The following is a 21,779-nucleotide window of genomic DNA, read 5'->3' as shown; positions in this document are numbered from 1 at the left end:
GAATCATTCAGTGTGGCCAATCAAAAAACTGACTGGTTCATGTGACTGGGTGACAAAAATAGTTCTGCTACATTGGCTTCATGCAAAAACTGGTGGACTGATATGGCTTTGTTATCGTTTTATTATAAAAAAATCAGATGCACTTCAACATATTTCAATATTCAAGACCATAAATGATTTTATAACATAACGTTGTTTACATTGTGATAAGCATTCAAATAGGACACATTAACTGCAGAAAAAAGGACAGTTCACAAAAGATCCTTTTTAGACTCTTTATTGATTTTTTTTAAAGTTTACACTGGAATGTTCTTTAACATGAATCCCTAATTTGTTATTTTACAAGATTACAAAAAAATCTCTGAAGTCTTTATACCATTCCCCAAATCCACATTATGATTCCATGAAAACCAAAACAAAACATTTAATACGCCCTTCCAATCATCAAAATATGCGGAGACATTCAAGGCATTATTTGGAACCAAGACAGCAAGGGAGGCCTCTTTTCTTCAGTGGGGGCCATGTGGGGTTGAGACTGAAGTTTGGGATGATGACTTGGCAGGCTGGGAACCACTCTTAATGCTGATTTGAGACCAGAGGTCCCTCCCTGAAAACCCATTCACAATCACTGACAGTCAAGAGACACACATGATCCCGATCCTCCACTGAGCGGCTCTATCTACATACAACACATTTCAGATAAGAATGAGCAGGTTGCCTTTTAGCAGTATGAAAGTCCAAGCCTGCAGTTCCTGCTTTCAATAGAAAACATGATATAAACCAGACAAACTGAGCTCTCATTTTTGAAGCACCGCAATGCTTTCAGCTTAAATTAAACAACTCACTGTACTATACTGTATGTTGTTAATGGCTTTAAATGTTTTTCCATTTTAATTGTTTGTCAAATTGCCCTCAGATGTTCATGATACTGGAAACAAAGTTTTGAAAATGAACTACTATATGTTCCATTTCCTTACAGGTTGGCATTACTACACTAAAGCAACGTAAAGCAAGAAAACAGCGAGTTACACAAAGATCCAAGCACAGATATAGTTCTTAAGCATGAGAGATGTTTAAACAGGAGATGAAATATATTTTAGACAAAACAAGGAGTATGAATGACAAAGAAAGACAAAACAATGACTCCAGACATGTCAGGATATGGACGAAAAGGCTATTGCAAGCAAGGTACAACAATCTTCTAGTGTTTCAGAAAAGTTAGTTCACAGCACAATGAAAATGAAACTTTAGAAAACCACAAACTGAAAGAAATGACATGAGCAACTTGACCCTTACAGTGAAGGTATATGAACCATCAATTCAAATATATACTGCCATGATGGCATCAAATAAATAAAGCTCCACCAGCCCACCTCCCTTCTGAAAAAGTCTCCATTTTAGCCCCAACCCTTGCTGATACTCACTGGCCTTTATGAAGAAGGTTACTTCGTGAAACAAATTTGGTACAGCCAATATTGCCAGCAAAGTCTAAAATGACTTCATTTTCTTTTTAGGGGATAAAAAAGCAAGCAGAATCCCATTAAAGTACTGCTGAAGATGATAAAGATTGCATTGTCCCTCCATTTGTATGTCTCTCCCTTCTTTTATTTATATGAATGTTTTCAGTCCATTTATTTGCTCTTCTGTCAAGTTGGGTGGAATTTTGTTAGTGATGTTTCCTTTTATAGTATTTCATACTTGTCGACCACAAATGATGTTTCTGTGGAGAACCGAACCGGGCTGTCCCCATCCACTTGAGACACCTTAGTGACCTGACAGGAGAGAAAATGAACAAAGAGAAAAGAGAAGAAAAAAAAAAAAAGAGGGAAACGTGAGTTAAATTTTTTTTTGCATTTAAAGGGGTCATGAACTGCACTTTTTATAACTTTATCACGTTTCCTGAGGTAAGCCTAGTTATAATGTTAGTATGATTTATAAAAAAAAATTTTTTTTAAAAAGAGTCAATTTAGAATCTAATTTTAGGCCTCTGATTTGAACGCGCTGTTTTAAGGGGTGTGTCTGCTGTGAGACTTCAGTGTAAACGCCCATTGCTTTGATTGGCTAACATCTTTGCATATGAACTAAGCATTACATGTGGAATTCTCTCAAACTTTTACTATACTTTTACTATGTTTTTACTATTACAGCTGTTGAGATTAACTAATTGTGAAAAGTGTTGATTACAACATTATATTTAGATCTACTCCCGTGACATGAAAGTTTGCAGCGATGAGCATTGTCGCCGATGACAGACATGTCTGTTGAGCGCATGACTGCAGCGATCTTGTTATTCGAACTCGATTTCTCACGAATGCTTTCATCATAACTAAATGCAAACACGATATAAATAAGACATTAATTGTGCAGTGTAGACAGCGTCATTGATTATAATGGGAGTTTTGGCCAGAGTCACTGATAAACTCACGCTGTTTGATTGACAGCTCCAATGATTATATAGGGAGCGTTCTTTGATCGCTTTCTGTATATAATTTGATCACAATTTGAATACCATTTTAATGCTACTACGAGAAACAATGTGAAGTTTACCATTTAGTCACTGGCTTGATTTAGTGATGCATAAACGGCAATAAACGATTTTGAGACAAAGAACGTCTGACTGTACATGAATCATTACATATCAAAAATCACTGATCACAGATTAGGCATTAGAATGAACATGGCTTCTTGCATGTTGTGGCATTACTGTCAGGTCCATATCTTACAGTCTGTTTGCAAAGCCTGCACCAAAATGCGACTGATTTACAAAAGAATCCACAGAGAAATGTACCAAACAAACAAATATTGCTCCACTGAGACATTCACATAAATAACCACTTTCCTAGTATTAGGATCCTTTGGAAGATAATGTTATTTTTAGTCCAGTGATCATACATCTCTCTTCCCTCCTTCTTATCTCACTAACGTGACTGTAGGTGGGTTGTCGCACTATTACATTATAATGTGACAAAATCCGATAAGAGTAATTTTTGGAGCTTGGTTTCAATAAAAGCTGTTTTTGGACTAACAAGGAAGTTTTGAGTTCTGAAACTTCCAGGATGTTTTTAATAGTACAATGACCTCTTATGTCAAAAGATCATTTGAAGAAAATTTGAATCCCTAACCCAGGGTTTAACAAACTTTTTTGATAGCTCCCACAGGGCTCAACAATAAAGACTGTCACTGTCCTGATCGGGCCAGTACTGCATCGTCACAAAAGTTTATCATTAGCATGTGCTTTTAAGTCTTCCAATATTAAACATTTAATTGCAAGCAGCAGCAAAATAACTCAGTTTGGTATTGCACACTGTGTGAGAAGTCAATCTTATTTATCACAATACAAGGTTGCATGGGTCAAAAACAATGAAAACAACAAATATTCTACTTTATTTTTTCTTTATTCATTACTTTTTTGTGGTGTGGGACAAAGAAAAAAAAATTCATCCACTGGCCCAACTGGGCCCAAAAAAATTCTTAGTATTGAGCTCTGCCCCCTATGACTTAAAGGTAATATTTCAATATTTTAACAACACATTCACGGTTCTCCGATTTCAGTTAATGGTCATGCATGCAGGTAAACAAAAACAAAAAAAGTGTTTTAACTATTTTAGCGAGTGTTTTTGAAAATGATTATTTGAAAATAATTTATTTTACATTTGAAATGTTATGATTGTATTGATTATTAACTTTTAATTAGTTCATGAACCCCCTGCAGCTACGTAACAAACCCCAGTTTGGGAAACCATGACCTCTTGTCTTACCTGAATGTCACAGTAGCTTCCCTTGGAGACAAAGGAGACACTGACTGGGAAAAAGTCATTGGGCTGGCCATTTATGCTGAACTCCATGCTTCCGGTCTTATTCTTTACATCGATCACGGGCAGAGACCACTCCAGGACATTTCGTCTACTATCATGGCGATATTCTCCATCTAGATCACCAATCACAGGAGCTCCTACTCCAGACCTGTGATGAAATAGTTTCAATAGAAAAATGTAAATAAACCAAATGACCCCAAGATGCTTCATTACACATGGGGAAAGGCAGAAGGTACTTTAATATGGTGTATAATGTGAGTGAATTAGGGTCCTGAACTAAATTCAATGAACTTCTACTCACGGTACAGGAATAGAGATGACTACATCATTGAGTTCCAGAGTTTCATCCTGTAGCTCATACTCAATGTTTACATCACAGCCGGTGCCACTCTCAGAGGGCCAGCAGTTTACTGAAGAGATGAAACAGACAGGAATTGGATGAGCATAGGTCATATGACACTATGGGTGACACATAAGCTGTTAGCTTTATTGGTATTACTGAAACCAGATGTTTAAGACTGACTTGTTAGTGGAATGAGAGATTCCTCTGTTGTCTGTAGTCTCCACTTCAGCACACCCACATCAGTTTTCAGGGGGAAAGATTTGTCAGGGTTTTTCAGACCAATCACGGACTCCGCTGTGAAAAGTTTTTTGTCCACATTGGGATGGGTCTACAAGAGAAAAAAAAAAAAAAGGTTGGAAGAGTGTTGCACACTTATACAGTTTTTTCTATTTTCTTTTCTTAGTAGTTTTAGAATACATAGAAACATTTAATAGTTTTCAGTTTGGGTCATTTTTTTATTAGTTTTAATAGGCCCTACAAATTTTTTTGCACTACAAACCAATGCCTATACCAATACATTTGATTTTATTACAAGCATCATCATATTCAGAATTATTGCTGCTACATTTAGAAAACATCACCTGCAACTGGACGCCTCTCTTGTCATTATTGCTGATATTTAGCCTAATTCGCCCATTCTTCTCATCAGACACTCTGAGGGTAATCATGCCAATCACTTCCATGTTCTGGAGGCCACCGTCACGACCACACGTCAGGGTGATCTTTTCCTCCACCCGCATATGCACACTGAAAATTAGAGAGAAATTGTAAATTGCAAAACGATCCTATCTTAAGCCAAATCTTAGTCCTGTTTCACACATCATGTGTTTGCAGCATACTGGTGCATAAGAATTATATGGCTTAGTACAGAAAATAAAGTGATTTCTGGGTTATGGCACATCCTATTTCCTCTGAGAAAAGCAAAAAAAAAAAAAAAAGAGTTGGTCATTGAGAATTATTTGATTGTCAAACTCAAAATCTAACTTACATCAGGAATCCAAATTCAGTTAGCCTTAGAAAGTGGTGCTTATGTGCCTTCAATTTTGATGAACAGATGCATTTTCACCATACGTTCTGCTGAGTTCAGTGTGCAACACGCAGTAAAAATAGGTTCAGTGCTGAAACTCTACTTGACATGCTGCTCAAACCTACAGTGTGAATACTGCAACCATTAAAGGCCTTGTCCACACCAATACATTTTCGTTTGAAAACACATCGTCTCTCCATTTTGGCCTTCCGTCCACGCTGAGATGTCGTTTTTATGAATGAAATCTACGCTTTTTGAAAACGCTCTCCAAAATGGATAATTTAGAAAATTAAATTTTTGCATTGTAGTGTGGACTGTCAGGGTTTTGAAAACAATGCCGCACATTTAGTCATGTGACGCATATTGTAACAATAGATATTCATGTTTATATAGGTATTGTGCCTGATGTGCTATTCACTTTCACGCAGTAGCTAAAATATGTTAGTTTGCACACTCTTCATTTCACAGTCCGGCAAAGATGAGAGAAAATTCACTTGCATTTGCTGTCCTGCGGCAAAACATGAGAGCAGTTGCATTTTAATGGTGAGTGAGTGCGACCTGGATGCATCAGTGAATGGAGAGATATTTTGCTAAATAAAATGATCCTGCCAGAAGAATTGCGTGATAACTTTATTATGTCTTGTTCCGTCATTGTATCATCAGCTTTTAAGAGGGTTTACGCATGCGCACTTAGGTGAATTTAGAGTTTTCTGACGTTTCAGTGAGGATGAGAAACTTCTGGAAAACGCTTAAACGCTAGTGTGGATGGAGAGCATTTTAAAACAAAAACGGTGTTTTCAAATGTATCCGGATTAATGTAGACGAAGCCATAGGCACTGAAAAGAATATGCACTTGAACACACCGAGAGAACTACAGCCAACTGTCAACTAGCATGCGCATTCTGCACCTGCGTGTAAATGAGACAACTGTCTGTTTCTGCTGTTATATTTGTCATTCAAAAAGGAAAACCAATGCTACAGGCTGCAGATACACAAACAGTAAACAAAGCAGCGCGTGCTTACCGTTTTGAATATCAATCCTGCTGATCACTTTCTTTACTCCACTGGGCTCATGTTAATTAAAAAGAATTCGCCAAGGAACACTTCTATCTGTACCGTTCTGGCTTTTTTGCTCATTGTTTTGCTATTATTCTCAGCACTGACTCATTCACTAAGCTGAACAACCAATCAGAGTTCTCTCTCTCACTGACACAACGAAAAAACTATGTCGGCCGACGCTGAAAAACGGCCCAACGTTGCCCGACGGCCGATCGTCGGCTTGGTGTGTCCCGGGCTTTACATGCTGCTGATCTGAGATGTGCGAAACAGGTTTTAATCTAAAACCAACTAAAGGAAGTAGTACATAAAAAAAAATAAAAAAATCTATTTCCTTGTTTAACTTGCATTTGTAAAGCCTCACAAAGAAGACATTACATTTGCAAACCCACAAATGGACCTTTAATGCATTAATGAACAGTAGTGCTAAATAAACAGTGATTATTTTAACCGAATAAGAATATACACACCACTAATGTTCTATCGATTATCCTCAGTCTGATTCTAGCATTAAATACACAGACATATCATTACCTCTCTGTGTGGGTTGGAGGAGGCAGAGATTTGGAGGCGTCTGAGGGTCTTTTGCCTGTGCCAGGCAAGATGATATTTTCTCCCTCTGACTTGAGTTTGTCCACAAAGTCATCCACCTCCTTCCCCTTGCCAACCAGTTTAAGTGCTTTACTTGGACCACTGGACCTAAAACAAAAGGGCATTAAAATTGCAGCCTGCTGCTTTTTTAATACAGGTTAAGGATCGCTGTACTCTATAAAGATTATAGCTGTACCTGACGGGTGCAGGGGTGGGTTTGGGTTTCTCAAGCTCGATCAGCGTGTCTGTGATGATGGATGAGTTGCTGCTGCTCATGCCCGAGCTGCCAAAACCACCAAAGCCCGGACCCTTCTTTCCACGCTCTGCATCACGCCGTACCTGCTGAAGTTCTTTAGCCTTCCGTCTCATCTCTGCCTTAGCCTCGCGCTCCTGAGTCTGATGAACAATTGAGTGGTTTAGAGTGAAGAAAAGATAATCGACAGTAAAGTGCATCATAATTACTAAAAGTCCTTGCCAGTAGGTTTATAAACAGCAAACATATAGCAGGGATTAGGGATGTTAAATTATGAACTCCACACAGCACCTTGTTTCATGCATTAGGAACATATTGATCCTCCTCCTTTGCATCAATGCTTGTACCTAAGCTATGCAAGTCTAGCAGATGGGAGAATTTTCTAGAATGTCATTAAATGCAGTAGACTTTTGTGGAATTGCCAAATTCATTAATTAGAAGAGGATTGGAGAATACTTTAAGAGACGGATGGCAAAAAAGTTTGCTTTGCTATTTCTCAAGAAATGTCTTTCCTACCTCTCTGACGGCACGGAAAACCTTTTCCTCATGAGAGTCCATTTCTGTGAACGTCCGGATCTGGGCCAAGTTGACATTTTCTCTATAACCGAGTGCAACAATCTCATCGAATGCAAAGATGAGGTCAAAGCAGTGCTCCGAAATCTCACTTTCCTCCAGGACACGACAATATTCAGGAATCTACCAAAATAAAAGTTAAATGAACAAATCAAGTCAGTTTCATTTGAAAATTCTGATAGTAACAAAACGATTTGTATGGTGAAAAAGTTGAAAAACGTGAATTTTATTTATTTGAACAACCTAAGATGAACACGTCTAAGTTTCTATTTTACAAATTAATTTAAAAAAAAGGTAAGATCTACAGAAAAATACTTTACTAATTTCTTCCATTACTAAAACTGATTTTTTTTTTTTTACAGAACAATTTAAATTTGCTACTTTGTTAAATTTGCTCAAATTTGTTAATTGTAACTAAGTTACCTTACTATATCCAGTGAAAAACTGTAAATGTTTTTTTTACACTATCATGTCAAATTTATGTTTTTTTCGAAGTAAAAACTATGTACTGCCATATAATTTACGGTGACATTGCCTGACTTTGGCGTTATAAAAACTGTTAATACGTTTTTTATAGTGAATTTCAGGTAATGAAAAGTGAATACTGATGTGCATCAAGAAGTAATAAACAATTTTGTTGCCCATAAAAAGTATTTTATTCCACTGTGTATGCGGGTTCTTTCGTACCACACGTGAGAAGAGACGCAGTGTCTCCAGGTCCTCCAGTATATTACTGTTCTTGGTGGTGACCAGCACCATGTAGAGCTTTTCCAGAGGCTGGTAGACGTAGCGCACACTCTCCGTCTCCACAAATGTGTGCTGTTTGCCGGTGTTCATCAGCTTGGGAAATGCGGCCAGCAGACCCTCCACTCGCGTCCGTGTCATCTCCACAAACTGCCGCGACACCAGGGCCTTACCTGCCTTGGTGCAGATTGCTGCTGCCAACAGCACCTGGAGAAGAGTTATTGAACAAGAAATTTAGGGATCCATTTAAAAAAAAAACGACCGCACGCATCGATTATTTACACCAAAAGAGTAACCCTGGCTTGAACTTGTTGCACAACGTAATGACGGCAATTGACGCCTCTCACGGTTCCAAGGGGGTAATCTTTCAGCCGAAACTGAAGCTTCCCCGGGGGCCGCCATTGATTAGCAGACCATCACCTGCTGTTAGCATTCCATTGACTCACATTCATTTTGGCGTCACTTTGACAGCGAATAACTTTACATCTGAGGCGTTTAAAGATTCCATTTGTCCATTATTTATTTCTAAAGAAACACGAAAATGTATAAAAGGCTCCATTACCTTGTATCTTACGTTATGGCCCCGTAGAAGCAGTTTTTGTAAAAATAGGCTAACGATTGCGTCATAACCACGCGACTCTCTGTCGCACAGTAGAGAAATTACCGTATGGACAGGAGGAGAAGCTTGCGGGCAATCGGGGAGACGTGGAGGCAAAATGACAAAATAATTAATCAGAATACTTAGCAAAAGTTGCTCCTAGCTCATGGACACCTCCTACTCACGCTCTCCGTCTCTGCAAGTTTCGGAAGGGAATGATTCATATTTTTCTCTTGGCACAGCTACTAGAAGACAGACAGGTTGCTCACGTCACATCTACGTCGTCAAGCTCAGTTTGAGTCTGCGCAGTACGCTTGACCATCAGGAAGTGAGTGCTTTTAATTTACTTCACTTTTCTCCGTTGAATCCAATTGTGCTGTGTCCATTTCTTTTACAGTCTATGAAAAAAACAGGGCTGGGCAGTCGCGTTTGTCATTATGTTGTGCGTCAAGTTCAAGTGTTACTCTTTTGGCGTAAATCAATGCGTACGGCCGTCTGCTAGTTATTTTAGTCGATAAAGTTTTAAATATGGATATTTTTCTTACACGAACGCATCGCTTCACTTCAGTAGACCTTTATTAACCCCCGGAGACACGTGGAGCACTTTAATCATGAATGCATTCGCTTTGATGGACTTCGAAAGACATACAGCCATTCACTCCCATTATCAAGCTCGGAAGAGCCAGGACATTTTTTAATATAACTCCGATTGTATTCGTCTGAAAGAAGAATGTCATATACACCTAGGATGGCTTCAGGGTGAGTAAATCATTCGCTACTAATTTTCATTTTTGGGTGAACTATCCCTTTAAGAGTGAAATTCACACGTTTTCCAGTACTTCAAAGCTCTAAATATTATCCAATTTTGATTTTAATGTGAGGAAAGATGTAGGAAAACTTAATCTTTGTGGCAAACAAACACTTTGATTAAAAAAAGACATGAAATTACAACTATAACCAGTATTTAGCTGCAGAAGAGCACTTACTGACTTATTAGCCATTTCCACTCCCTAATATATGGAAAAAAGTAGGAAGTCGCAAAGTCTCATGAACAACAAAAACTAGGTTTTTGAACATTACTGTTGTTAATAAAAGTTAATTTTATCTGCATCTCAATTCAAGCTCAGTGCTTTGGTGTCAAATATCCAATTAACAAACATAATATTGTCAGTAACTGCCCTTATTAATGCAAAACAATAGTAATTTTATAATTAAACTAACATTATGATAAAAAATCCCCCCAGCGCTACTAAATCAGTAGAACTTAGTAGCACCAGTGCTACTGCTCTCAAATGTTAGTCTTGAGCTCTGAAAGAGCACAGTAAGATTCTTTATTTACATTCCTTCCAAGAGCCAAACGGACACAACTTTATTTGGCGTTAATGTTTGCATACTTAATTTATAAATTGTTTAACTTAGGATAAATAATTCTTCATAGCAGCAAAGATAGAGCCCATCTTTCAACATTCACATGATCAGCTGTCAGAACACACTGACTACTGTAACGAAGGCTGTCTGAAGCAAATCAGAGAAACGCCTAATAAAACCAACAACATATCATGCAGGGTTCCCACACATTCTGACCAGTGAATTTCCATGATTTTCCCAGTCAAGTGTGATGACTAGACATGGATTAGATAAAGTTAAAGAGCTTACACAAACAAGTCAAGTCACCATTATTTTTACAGTGCTTTTTACAATACAGAATGTTTCAAAGCAGCTTTACAGTGGTAGCAGGAAATACTAGTGCAACAAAGTTTATTTTGGCTTGCTACTTAGCCAATCATAGACACTGCTGAAAGCATGTAAGACATGCTGCTGCTGTACAAAACCACCACAGCAAACATTGAGCAGCTGTGTAAGCAACAAGTTCATTAGCTACAGAATCAGATGCAATAGAAAACAATCACCTTGTGCCATGTAGTTAACCCATTAGTCTGTGCCATCTAGAGTTTTATGACAGAACTTGGTATTTAGTTCCATGACTTTTCCAGGTCTGGAAATAACACTTTTGAAATTCAGTCATTTTTCAAGGTTTTTCAAGCCAATGGAAACCCTTATCACGAGACAGCAAAACCAGCCAGAATAACAGAGTATGAATGGGTTTCTTTTATTATCATCAAGGAATCAAAGGGGTGAAGAGTTTTGAGGTCTGTTTTGAGATAAATTACACAAACTTCGAGAGCATTTCTGACTAGATAGCTAGTCCTAAGCTAAGCTAGTCCAAATTACAAAAGACAGACCCAATGATTTAGTATGGGATTAAGATATCAGCCATTTCCATCAGCATTTCCATAAAACAACTTTCCAAAAACTATCAGGGAATAGGCTAAATTACAGTATGACTATCCATCTACCCGTAATTTATGCATTTTCCCAAACCCCTGAGTGGTTTCTTTTTCTTTCTGATGCTCTCGATTCTTGGGGAAATAAAATGTTCTAATTCAGCTAAATTTTATAGAAAAGCCTTGAAACAATCCATCCTGTTACAATTGATCTACAGACAGGTCAACATGATCTACAACTGATCAACGTGCTAGTTGCGAATTTACCAATTTAAACAAAGTCAAAAACAGTCTGAATTGTTCTCAATGGTAATGCCAGCACTGAATTCAACACAATCTGACCACGTCAACAGATGCTTCAAATGGGCTAACGTTAGTTATTTTACACACAAAAAGTCATGTAGTCACAAATTAGCCCACATCGTCCTACTGTTATCAATCACAACTGACACAGCTTATTTGTTATCACAGAAAAAGTATAATGATAAGCTGATAGGGAAAGTTACAGGCCTACAGTACAGCGAGTATTTGTGATGTTGCTGATGTACGTTAGCTCATGTTTCTTATATTGACAACACACCTTACTAGCGAGTTTAACTGCTCAAGAAGTGACATTACACGTAGACATTATCACTGAACTGATTTACAATTTCGCTATACGTCAATTTCAAAGTCTCTCTTGAATAAAAACGCATTTCAAGCAATAAATCAGCCTGCGGTTTATTTCGTTAGCTAGCAGCAGCAACCTCTCAAAAACCGGAACCCGTCTTCAAAATCAGTCGTTTGTCCATAAACGAATAAAGATGAACTCACCATTTTCACGGTCTGATATGTTTTCTGCGTTTAATCTTCTGAACGCCGTTTGTGTGGTTGTATAAATGCTATGTGGAGATAAATAAAACTGTTATTTGTGTGCAAGGCGGCTCAATATGGCAGAAGTGTAAGCCACGTCTCCAACCGGAAGTAGCTCGTCGTCAGGGGTAAAAGGGCAGCACGGCATATGTGGAGGATCCAACATCAGCAGCAGCACTGCCCAACCCTCACATGACACTGTCAAAGAGGTTCCTTTTAAATAAATCTGTTTATTTAACGACTTATTTTAATATATATATATATATATATATATATATATATATATATATATATATATATATATATATATATATATATATAGGCCTATATATATATATATATATATATATTTACACACATATTTCATTCTTATGGAAAGAATTATGGAAAGTAAACGGTTTTCTAATTTCCAAAGATTCCGAAGACATAACAAAAGTTTAACTTTTTTACATTAACATAAAGTTGTAATGAAAAGAAGAATACACACTCAGAATCTGTTTTTATATGAGTTTTGGTGCCCTGTGTGTCATTAAGTTGAATCCTCATAAATGTATTGCATTTTATTTTGTGTGCTTGATGTGGTTTCTTTTTCTTTATTTCTGCAAAGTTTTTTTTTTCTTCAGTCGTTAAATCCTTTTCATCCCTTCTTTATCTGGTATGAATAAGTCATTTTGCTACTCTCTTATGAATTGTCCTATTTTGTCATGACTTGTTCCTTGATGATGTTTAATGACGTTAAATTACATGGTGATTTTCGAATGAGGAAAGCAACATAAACAGGCAATAACACAAGAGCTAGCAATACAAAGTTTCAAACATCATCTAGAATGAGTGTTGGGGGCTTTCGAAACAGCTGCTTCATGAAGCTTCGAAACCCTTAGGAATCTGTTTCGAATCAGTGGTTCGGAGCGTTTATCAAACGGCCAAAGTCACGTACGTAATTTCGGTAATTTCAGTAAACGAGGCTTCGTTATGTCATAAATGTTTCGAAATGGTTCACCGCTGAGGGGCGATGATCTTTGTGAATGTGAACCATAGACTATAAAAATCACGCGCCCCCAGCGGTGAACCATTGAACAAGTGTCTATGGTTTTTAAGGTTTTACCTGATCTCGGATCAATTTTATACATTACAACATTATTATAATTAATTCGTATAATTAAAAGGAATAATAGTAGGTAATAGTCTCTTATTGGCATGTTTAGCTGAGCCGTCCATGGACCAAACAAAACACGCCCTGAAAATTGATAATAGAACACATAGAACACACTATGTGTCTAAAAAATTAAGACACATATTAAATGATTCACACTGTTATCACCAGCGTGTGGCGTTTCGAACGCTTCGAAACAGTGAATCACAAGGCTCATTTCTCAGTCAAAACTTTATTTTATTACAAAATTAATTTATCAGTCGACTCTTACATTAAACTGGTTTATAAATATGTTTTTTTTAGATGTATTATTATTATTTTTAAATTACACAGCATTTTGAGACATCATTTTCGTTGGGTTGAATGAAGTATGCGCTGTGTGGCGCAGCGTGGCGAGCACGAATACATCTACACACCTACAGCCCAATGTGTTCTTGCAGACGGAAGTATCGTTGGTTCCCGTGTAGGTCACACACAGAGAGTTTGCGGTAGCAGTTGAGCACTTTAGAAGTCAGTCAATCAACCAAAACAGTTGTGCAAATGAGTGAAAAATCTTGACGATACAGTCCGGGGAACAGATCGCTGATGTCTGGAAACGTTAGTATATCTCAAGTAAGTGTAAAAACGACATGATTTAACGCGCAGTGGCAAATGGTGATGTTTTGTTGGCTCAGTGAACTGCCATTTTAACCGTTCTGTCTTTCTATTGGTTGAAGGGAAGAGTTCGGAAAAAGTAGGCGGGGTCTAGAGACATGTGGACCCAAGAAATAAGGATAAATGAGATTTTGAAATATATATATTGTAGCGCACAGACTCTTGATATTGTGGTGAAATTGCAATATTAGTTTTGCACCGGCAGTTATAGGGTTAACGTGGGGGAGTTCCCAGTCGGGAAGAAAAAGGATACTAGTAAATGTGAGCAGGCTGGTGCGGTTCTTCTGAGTAAAAAGTTCAGAAACAAAAGCCTTCCTTGTCTGTCATTCTTCAGACGTTACAATATATATATATATATATATATATATATACATATACATATATATATATATATATATATATATATATATACACATACACTGGTGAATGTATTTTATGTTGATTAAAAAAAAATTATCTACTTTTTTTTACATTAAATTATCTACGTTTTTGAGAGTCATACTTCTAACTCTGATGACAAGTGTACCGTGAGTCTCAATAAGCATAAAAGTCTCTTAGTACATCGAATGACCAAAATTCCTCGTGATTTGACAATGTAACATAAAAATGACACAGTTTTATTAGATGCGTGACTTCCTCTCTACAGCTTGCCTCTTCTAGCGTATTCTGTAGTGTTTTCTGAACTTGTACGTACGAATTAGCAATAAAATAAAGGATAAATTGGGTTGAACGGCCAACATTTATCTGACTCGCAACTGTGAGCACTGCATCGAGCCTTTGGTTTATCAGCACTGCCCAGAAACACAGGGTGTGGGGAATGCAAGGACACTGTAAAGGATAAAAAAACCCCTCTCCAGCAGTTGTTGATTCATTCAGTCATTCATAAGGCCTTGGATCCAGCACATCATCTTCTGCAGCCTGTAGTTCTGAACTGTAAAACTGTCCGCAAATAACATGGAAGGGCCATTCAAGTATATTAGAGTGAGAGTTTGATGAAACACATTTTGCTATTTACAGGAGTTGAGGTGAGCATTATTATGAAATTTTGTGATATTCTTGTTCTTGCAGGAAGGAAATGGCAAAGTCAGTCGGCTTATTCGCATGGGAACAAGGAAGAGCCAGGTAATGTAATGTTCAGAGTCATTCAGCTATGCTGTGTAATAATTTATTCATTCATTATTTCATCTTCCTATGTTAGTATTTTCTGCACTTAGTTATACAAGATATAAAATGTTTTATCATTGTGCGCTCAAATTAAATGATCAGTGGAGTCAGTTAAGTCAAAAATAGAGAAAACATGCAGTAGAAATTGAATGCAAAGTATATAAATTTAGATTTTCTAGTCTGGAACCGTTAAAAAGTGAGGGTAAGATAACACAATGGAAATGGGTGTTAACTAGCGTGCTTTAATCAGATAAAAACTAGCCCTCAGTGTCACCAGAGTGATTGCTGGGAGCGACTGCTGGCATTTAATCATACAAATTGGTATATTTGTTTCTTAGCATCAGCATACTGAGGTTAGTTAAAGTCTTCATAACCCGGAGAACCTTTAAATAACGACTTTGACTTAAAATGTTTAGGGAGCTGCTCTCAGAGAAAATGTATTGCACTGAGGCTCTATGACATTGATGAAATTTCATTTTTGTATTTTTGTATTTTGTCTGTGTCTCTCAGCTGGCTCGCATTCAAACAGACAGTGTGGCCAGCAGACTGAAAGAGCTTTATCCAGATGTTCATCTAGAGATAGGTAAGAGAGGAAATTTTGCACAGCATAATTTGAATGAATTCCATCAACTTTACTTGTATTGCTGCATTTGTCTTGTGTCTGTCAGTTAAAATGCATTTTCTTCTGGACATGTTGCCTACACACACACACACACACACACACACACACACACACACACACACACACACACACACACACACACACACACACACACAAACACAACTTTTCATTTTCTTGTCCCCATGCACTCACTGCTTGTCTAAGGACAGAGAGGGATTGTGTTCTGCTGAGAATGTGTAATCTATACCAGCGCTCCACTGCTGAATCCTTCTGTCTGTGTCAAAAGACATGAATGATGATGTCAGAATTGGAGCCAGTGTGCACAACTCAATTCATCTCTTAACCTTTTTGTGTGCATGCATTTCAGTTGCCATGTCGACAATTGGGGACAAAATCCTGGACACTGCATTATCAAAGGTAGAAATCCATCTGCAATTTTACATGTCATTATTACAGTATGTTAGGTTTTGTGGTGTCTGTAAAAAGAAATGCCTTTGAACGTTTGTGTGCTGCCCAACTTGTACAAATCCATTATAACCTATTAAATGTGTTTCCTTAGATTGGCGAAAAGAGCCTTTTCACCAAAGAGCTGGAAAATGCCCTTGAGAGAAATGAGTAAGTTCAATCAGAAACTTAGGACTGTGTTAGGATGCTGATGCTAAGTGTGTTCTCATCTCAGCTTTTATGAAGGTTTCCTCTTTCTAAACCCTCATTCGAAAACATAATAGACTGGTGTTCAGTTGAGTATGCTGTAAAATGCTTTAGATTTACTTAACCTGTAATTATTATGCTTTCAGTATTATTGATATGACATTTCAAATACCTCAGTCTCAGTTCTTTTGGACATTTTGCTTCAGCAGAACTGTTTTGCTCATATTTACCTTATTCAGCTGCTTCACCCTCTGGTTACCAACACTCTACATCAGAGGATGTGAAAGCAGTTCTTTTAGACTTGTTGATGTGTTTTGTGTAATAAACCTTAATTAAGCATGTGATAAATAACTTTTTTATGGTGACACATAGCACAATGCAATAGAAGTTAGAAAAAAAAAATCCTCTAATGTGTGAGTTTGTGATTTTTAATATATATTTTATTTAATTATATTATTTATTGTATTATTATTATTAATATTTTTTATATGTGTTTTGTTCACCACCAGAGTGGATATTGTGGTGCACTCTCTTAAGGATTTACCTACCTCATTGCCCTCTGGATTCACTATTGGAGCCATTCTTCAGTAAGTACCACACACTTGACATCTGACAAATATTTAATGCCTCGTAATGACCAAGGGCACTGTTGTAGGTGGTTTGAAAACTTGTTTGAGCTGTGTGTGTGATATGTTGCTCATTGTTTTGTGAAGGCGGGAAAATCCCCATGATGCAGTGGTGCTTCATCCAAAGAATGCTGGACTTACTCTGGACAGCTTGCCAGAGAAGAGGTGAGCTCTGTGTTCTTTAACAATCTAGTCATGCCAAATAAAAGTGTAGACACCCATCCTAGAGAATTTGATTGATGACCCAAATAATGAAGGAAGATCAGCAGTATTCATAGCAATGGCATTTGATTTCAAAATCTGCATTCTGTCATAGATGTCATGTTATGACAGCTATATGCACTTATGTAACCAAAGCTGTCAGAAACATTTTGAAAACTCTTTTTTTCCCCAGTGTTATTGGCACAAGTTCACTTCGCAGAGCAGCTCAGCTGAAGAAACGATTCCCTCAACTGGAGTTTGAAAATATTGTATCCTGCACTTTCTTTTTCTTCTTTGTCTCTGGATGTTTATATATTATTAATGGGAACAGCTTTATCATTGATTTTTTTGGGCTGCCAAAGCAAGCACATATTTCCTGGGTATTTGTTATACCAGCAAGATTCTATATACTGTATATAGCATTTTAGCGGTCTCCTTGACTTTACTGCTATAGAGAGGGAACCTAAACACCCGCCTAAAGAAGCTGGATGAAAAGGATGACTATGCTGCCATCATTCTGGCCGCAGCAGGCCTCAAACGGATGGGCTGGGAAAACCGAATCAGTCAAGTATGTTAGTCACGACATACATCCAATTGAAATGAATTAATGAAAAAGAAAAAATGGTAGAGCAGGGACTTCAATCCATCAGTTGTTGATAGGATGGAGGCAGATATGAATGCGAGCTTGCAGTAAATTGTAAGAAAGGCACGAAATGATTAGAGAAGTCTGTCGTTTCACTGGAAGATCGAGTTATGACATTTTAATAAAAAGTAGTCAAAAAATAAAAAAGGGAACATATGCCTGAATAGTTCTCAATAAGATCAAAAACATGCTTTTAGAAAAGAGATTTTCATTTCATGCTGACATTAATGTTAAAAGTATTTTCATCTGTATAGGCCCATTTGCAAAGTTGATATGAATCAGATTGGCTTCAGAGTATTACCTCACATTCAATGCTAACAAAAAAAAGTCATTTCATGTGAGACGTGATATGGGTTTATAACAAGAGTGTAATATATTACTGGGGAAAACCCATATTTACCAACCACTATTCTGAATATTGAAGGTCTCTGATGACTACAGCAGTGTTTATAGTTTTATTTATAATGCATTCACTGTAGTTGTTCTATAAATTGCAGATTCTCAGCCCTGAAGATTGCATGTATGCAGTTGGCCAGGTAAGGGTGCAAGCGTTTGTGAACTATGAAACCGCATTAGCTATTCATGCACTAGATTTAAAGCACTAGAAGCATATTTTTCCAGTGTTTATACCCGTCATGCTTTGCACTTATTATTGTGTTGTTCATGCGAGAAAAGAAGCAGGTGCAAGCTCAACTGTTATTGCACTTTATAAACATTAAAGGAAACACCTGTGTAACAATTTGTCAACGGTTGCAGTCAAAAAAGTGCAGTTTTTGTTTTTTTGTGTATGTTGCATGAACATAGAACATAAAGCTTAATTTGTGATCAGACTCCTGTGAAGCCATTGTATACATTCTGTAACTCTTAACCTGCTGAACTGTTTTATATATATGAAATGTCAGTCAGTAAATAACATAAAATGTGACTTATGCTCAGGGAGCGCTGGCAGTGGAAGTCAGAGCACAAGATAGAGACATTCTGGAAATGGTGTCTGTCCTTCACCATCCAGACACAGTGCTGCGGTGTATCTCAGAGAGAGCTTTCCTCAAGCAGCTGGTGGGCTCCCTTACATACACACATGAACTAAACTGTCATTGGATGTGGTTCATATCTAATTGACCATATCCCTGGGCATACAGCTGTGGGGTTTTAACACTGTTCATTCCTTTGTCCTGCTTTCAGGAAGGAGGCTGCAGTGTGCCTGTTGCTGTTCATACAGAAGTGAAAGGGTCCATGGTAAAGAGCATGTTTTTATGCTACTTCACTTAATGTAAATGGATGGCAATACAAATCTGAATGAGTGTTGTTGATGTTTGTATAACAGATTAAAATCAGCTCTTTTCTTGTTGCAGTTGTATTTGACTGGCGCAGTTTATAGTTTGGATGGATCTGATTGCTTGAAGGACACTATGCAGATGTGTGTGGAAATAGACAACGAAGTAAGGGTCAAATATACTTATATATACATTACCGTTCAAATGTTTGTGGTCAGTAAAACATTTTTATTCAGCAAATATGCATTAAATTGATCAGTGACAGTAAAGACTTTATTTTAGTTAATTTTTTTATCAAAGAATTCTCGGAATAAAATGTATCACAGTTTCCACAAATATATTAAGCAGCACAACTGTTTTCAACATTGATAATAAATGTTTCTTGAGAGCTGCAGATCATCATATTAGAATGATTTCTGAAGGATCATCTGCTGAAAATTCAGCTACGCCATCACAGGAATGAATGTCAGGAAATAAAATCTAATCTTTAACGGTTATTTTAAATTGTAGTCAGTTTTTTAATGATATTACTGTTTTTACTGTGTTTTGGACCAAATAAATGTAGCCTTGGTGAGCATGAGACTTTTTTTATTTTTCATAAACATGTACCCCAAACCTTTGAATGGTAGTGTTTACATATAATGCTACATGATTATATAGTAAATCATTTTACAGCATTATAACCTTTATTCCAACTGGTTTTCTATCAGGTGAGTGAGAGTGCACAGGAGTGTGTACATGTTGCTGTCACTGCCAACAATATATCATCATCAGCCCTCGATGCTGCTGAGAAACTGGGGATGGATCTGGCAAATGTTCTCCTTAATAAGGGGGCCAAAGACATTCTCACAACAGCCAGGAAACTTAATGATGCTCGATAATATATTTATATATTTTTTTTAATTTTGTGCACTGGAGTCATTTGGGACCTAGTTTTTGAATATTTGGCATGCTGTTAACTTGCTAAACGGTACACTCAACCGTATGATCTATAGCTGAATCTCGAGTTTAAATTCAACCATGATTGGGTGATTATAGTCTCTTCAGCTACTATACCTCAGTTTAACAATGTGACAGCACCAATCTTTCTGTCAGCTGCTAGTTCACACACAAGACACTGAAATTTCTAATGTTTTGACTGCCATCCTCTCTCAGGCACAGAATTCTGGAAGAAAATTCACATTGATAGTCTTCCACTGATCAGGCTGTCTTTATCAATGAGCCACATAAACATTTGCTTAAAATGGCTACCTTTTACATCTGGCCATAGTTTTAAATATAGAACTTAGTATCTAACAATTTTATAAAAATGTATGTCTATCCTCAATCTTCAAAATATATGCATTTTATTACTGTGGAATTCTATCAAATTAGGCATTCACAGTAAGTATTGATATGGTAAGACATGTTACTTCAGAAGACTGGGCTCCATGTTACATGTAAGATTTCTATTAGCAAAATGTTTAAAGTTTGCTTAAGTTAATAGATTTTTCATTAGAACATTTATGCAATGTGTTTTAGTCATCAAGACGCCATAATGTGCCTTTTAAACATGGAATGGAGTTAACCATAGCAAATCATTTCACCAGCAATGTTAACTTAAATGTTTTCTGTAAGTATCAACATGAGAACAAATTCTGTGAATAAAGATGATCATTAATACCATTGTTGTTCACTTTACCGTTGATCGTATTCTTGTACAAAACACACAACACAAATAACTTATATAAAAGACTATTTAATACGTAAAAAGGCATCTCAATAATACAGGTTACATCACATTCAGACACATGGAATTGGCTCTTTTCGGACGAGTGGGGTGGCCCTTAAAAGGGCCTTTGGGTGAGTTAGCTCAGGACAGCGTAGCTTTTAATACTCCTGTGACTGGGAAGATCCCTTCTTTCCAGATTTGCCAGAGCTGGCAACAGCCTGGCCAGTTTTCTTGGGTAGAAGGACGGCCTGGATGTTGGGGAGAACACCACCCTGGGCGATGGTCACTCCTCCGAGCAGTTTGTTGAGTTCCTCATCGTTACGGACGGCCAGCTGAAGATGGCGAGGAATGATACGAGTTTTCTTGTTGTCTCTTGCAGCGTTTCCCGCCAACTCGAGAATCTCAGCGGTGAGGTACTCGAGGACGGCAGCCAGGTACACGGGAGCACCAGCACCTACTCTCTCAGCATAGTTGCCTTTACGGAGGAGACGATGCACACGGCCGACGGGGAACTGAAGACCAGCACGGGAGCTGCGCGTCTTAGCCTTGGCGCGGGCTTTTCCACCGGTTTTGCCTCTTCCAGACATGTTGATAAAGATAGTTATTTTCTCCGCTTCTAGAAGAAATCAGTGAGACGTTCCGAACAGTTGCTGCAGTATTTAAGGACTGACTGAACTAGGATCGTATGGTCCCGCCCACCATTGTGATTGGTTACGCGCAGTAAAGGACAGACCTGATTGGTGGTTAGAAGCAATCCTAGAGCGGATGTGATTTCCTATTGGCTTGAACTTGCAGTGCATAAACAGCGCAAACTAACGAACCAATCCGAGTCCATCTAAATGTGCGCGAGCTGATTGATTCCTCTCATTGGTTCGTACGGCTCTTGTCTGCGTCATGGCTGGTCTTTTTTTTTGTCAATCAAATTTGGGCGGTAAATTCAAAC

At 37.6% G+C, this 21,779-nt stretch overlaps 3 protein-coding genes and 1 long non-coding RNA gene across 5 annotated transcripts in view; 2 read left to right on the top strand and 2 right to left on the bottom strand.

Annotated features, from left to right (window-relative positions):
• The window catches only part of LOC309498610, a 127,892-nt gene that overhangs the window by 49,185 nt on the left and 56,928 nt on the right, over positions 1 to 21,779 (top strand). The gene's annotated exons all lie outside the window — the stretch shown is intronic.
• On the bottom strand, positions 262 to 12,256 carry arcn1a (archain 1a). The gene is made up of 10 exons (XM_082170119.1): positions 12,099 to 12,256; positions 8,346 to 8,609; positions 7,602 to 7,781; positions 7,029 to 7,228; positions 6,776 to 6,940; positions 4,740 to 4,905; positions 4,339 to 4,486; positions 4,117 to 4,225; positions 3,759 to 3,963; positions 262 to 1,772 (listed from the first exon to the last, which is right to left on the bottom strand). Exons 1-10 carry the CDS (start codon positions 12,099 to 12,101, stop codon positions 1,683 to 1,685), a joined length of 1,530 nt encoding a protein of 509 aa, XP_082026245.1. The 5' UTR covers positions 12,102 to 12,256; the 3' UTR covers positions 262 to 1,682.
• Positions 13,700 to 20,790, top strand: hmbsa (hydroxymethylbilane synthase a). 2 transcript variants are annotated; one of them, XM_082170621.1, is made up of 14 exons: positions 13,700 to 13,902; positions 15,013 to 15,066; positions 15,619 to 15,691; positions 16,098 to 16,147; positions 16,290 to 16,345; positions 16,891 to 16,968; positions 17,095 to 17,172; positions 17,402 to 17,477; positions 17,663 to 17,776; positions 18,349 to 18,387; positions 18,788 to 18,907; positions 19,034 to 19,087; positions 19,204 to 19,290; positions 19,836 to 20,790. In XM_082170621.1, exons 1-14 carry the CDS (start codon positions 13,876 to 13,878, stop codon positions 20,004 to 20,006), a joined length of 1,077 nt encoding a protein of 358 aa, XP_082026747.1. In that variant the 5' UTR covers positions 13,700 to 13,875; the 3' UTR covers positions 20,007 to 20,790. The 2 variants fall into 2 exon arrangements, with proteins under 2 accessions (XP_082026747.1, XP_082026748.1); XM_082170622.1 differs by lacking the exon at positions 13,700 to 13,902 and adding an exon at positions 14,491 to 14,925.
• On the bottom strand, positions 20,044 to 21,488 carry h2ax (H2A.X variant histone). The gene has a single exon (XM_082170623.1). It carries the CDS (start codon positions 21,421 to 21,423, stop codon positions 20,995 to 20,997), a length of 429 nt encoding a protein of 142 aa, XP_082026749.1. The 5' UTR covers positions 21,424 to 21,488; the 3' UTR covers positions 20,044 to 20,994.

Source organism: Leuciscus leuciscus, assembly GCF_965113295.1.
Source record: "Leuciscus leuciscus genome assembly, chromosome: 5".
In the NCBI taxonomy this organism is placed as follows: Eukaryota; Metazoa; Chordata; class Actinopteri; order Cypriniformes; family Leuciscidae; genus Leuciscus; species Leuciscus leuciscus.
Note: the sequence above shows the minus strand (reverse complement) of the source record. Positions and strands in the feature narration are given on the sequence as shown.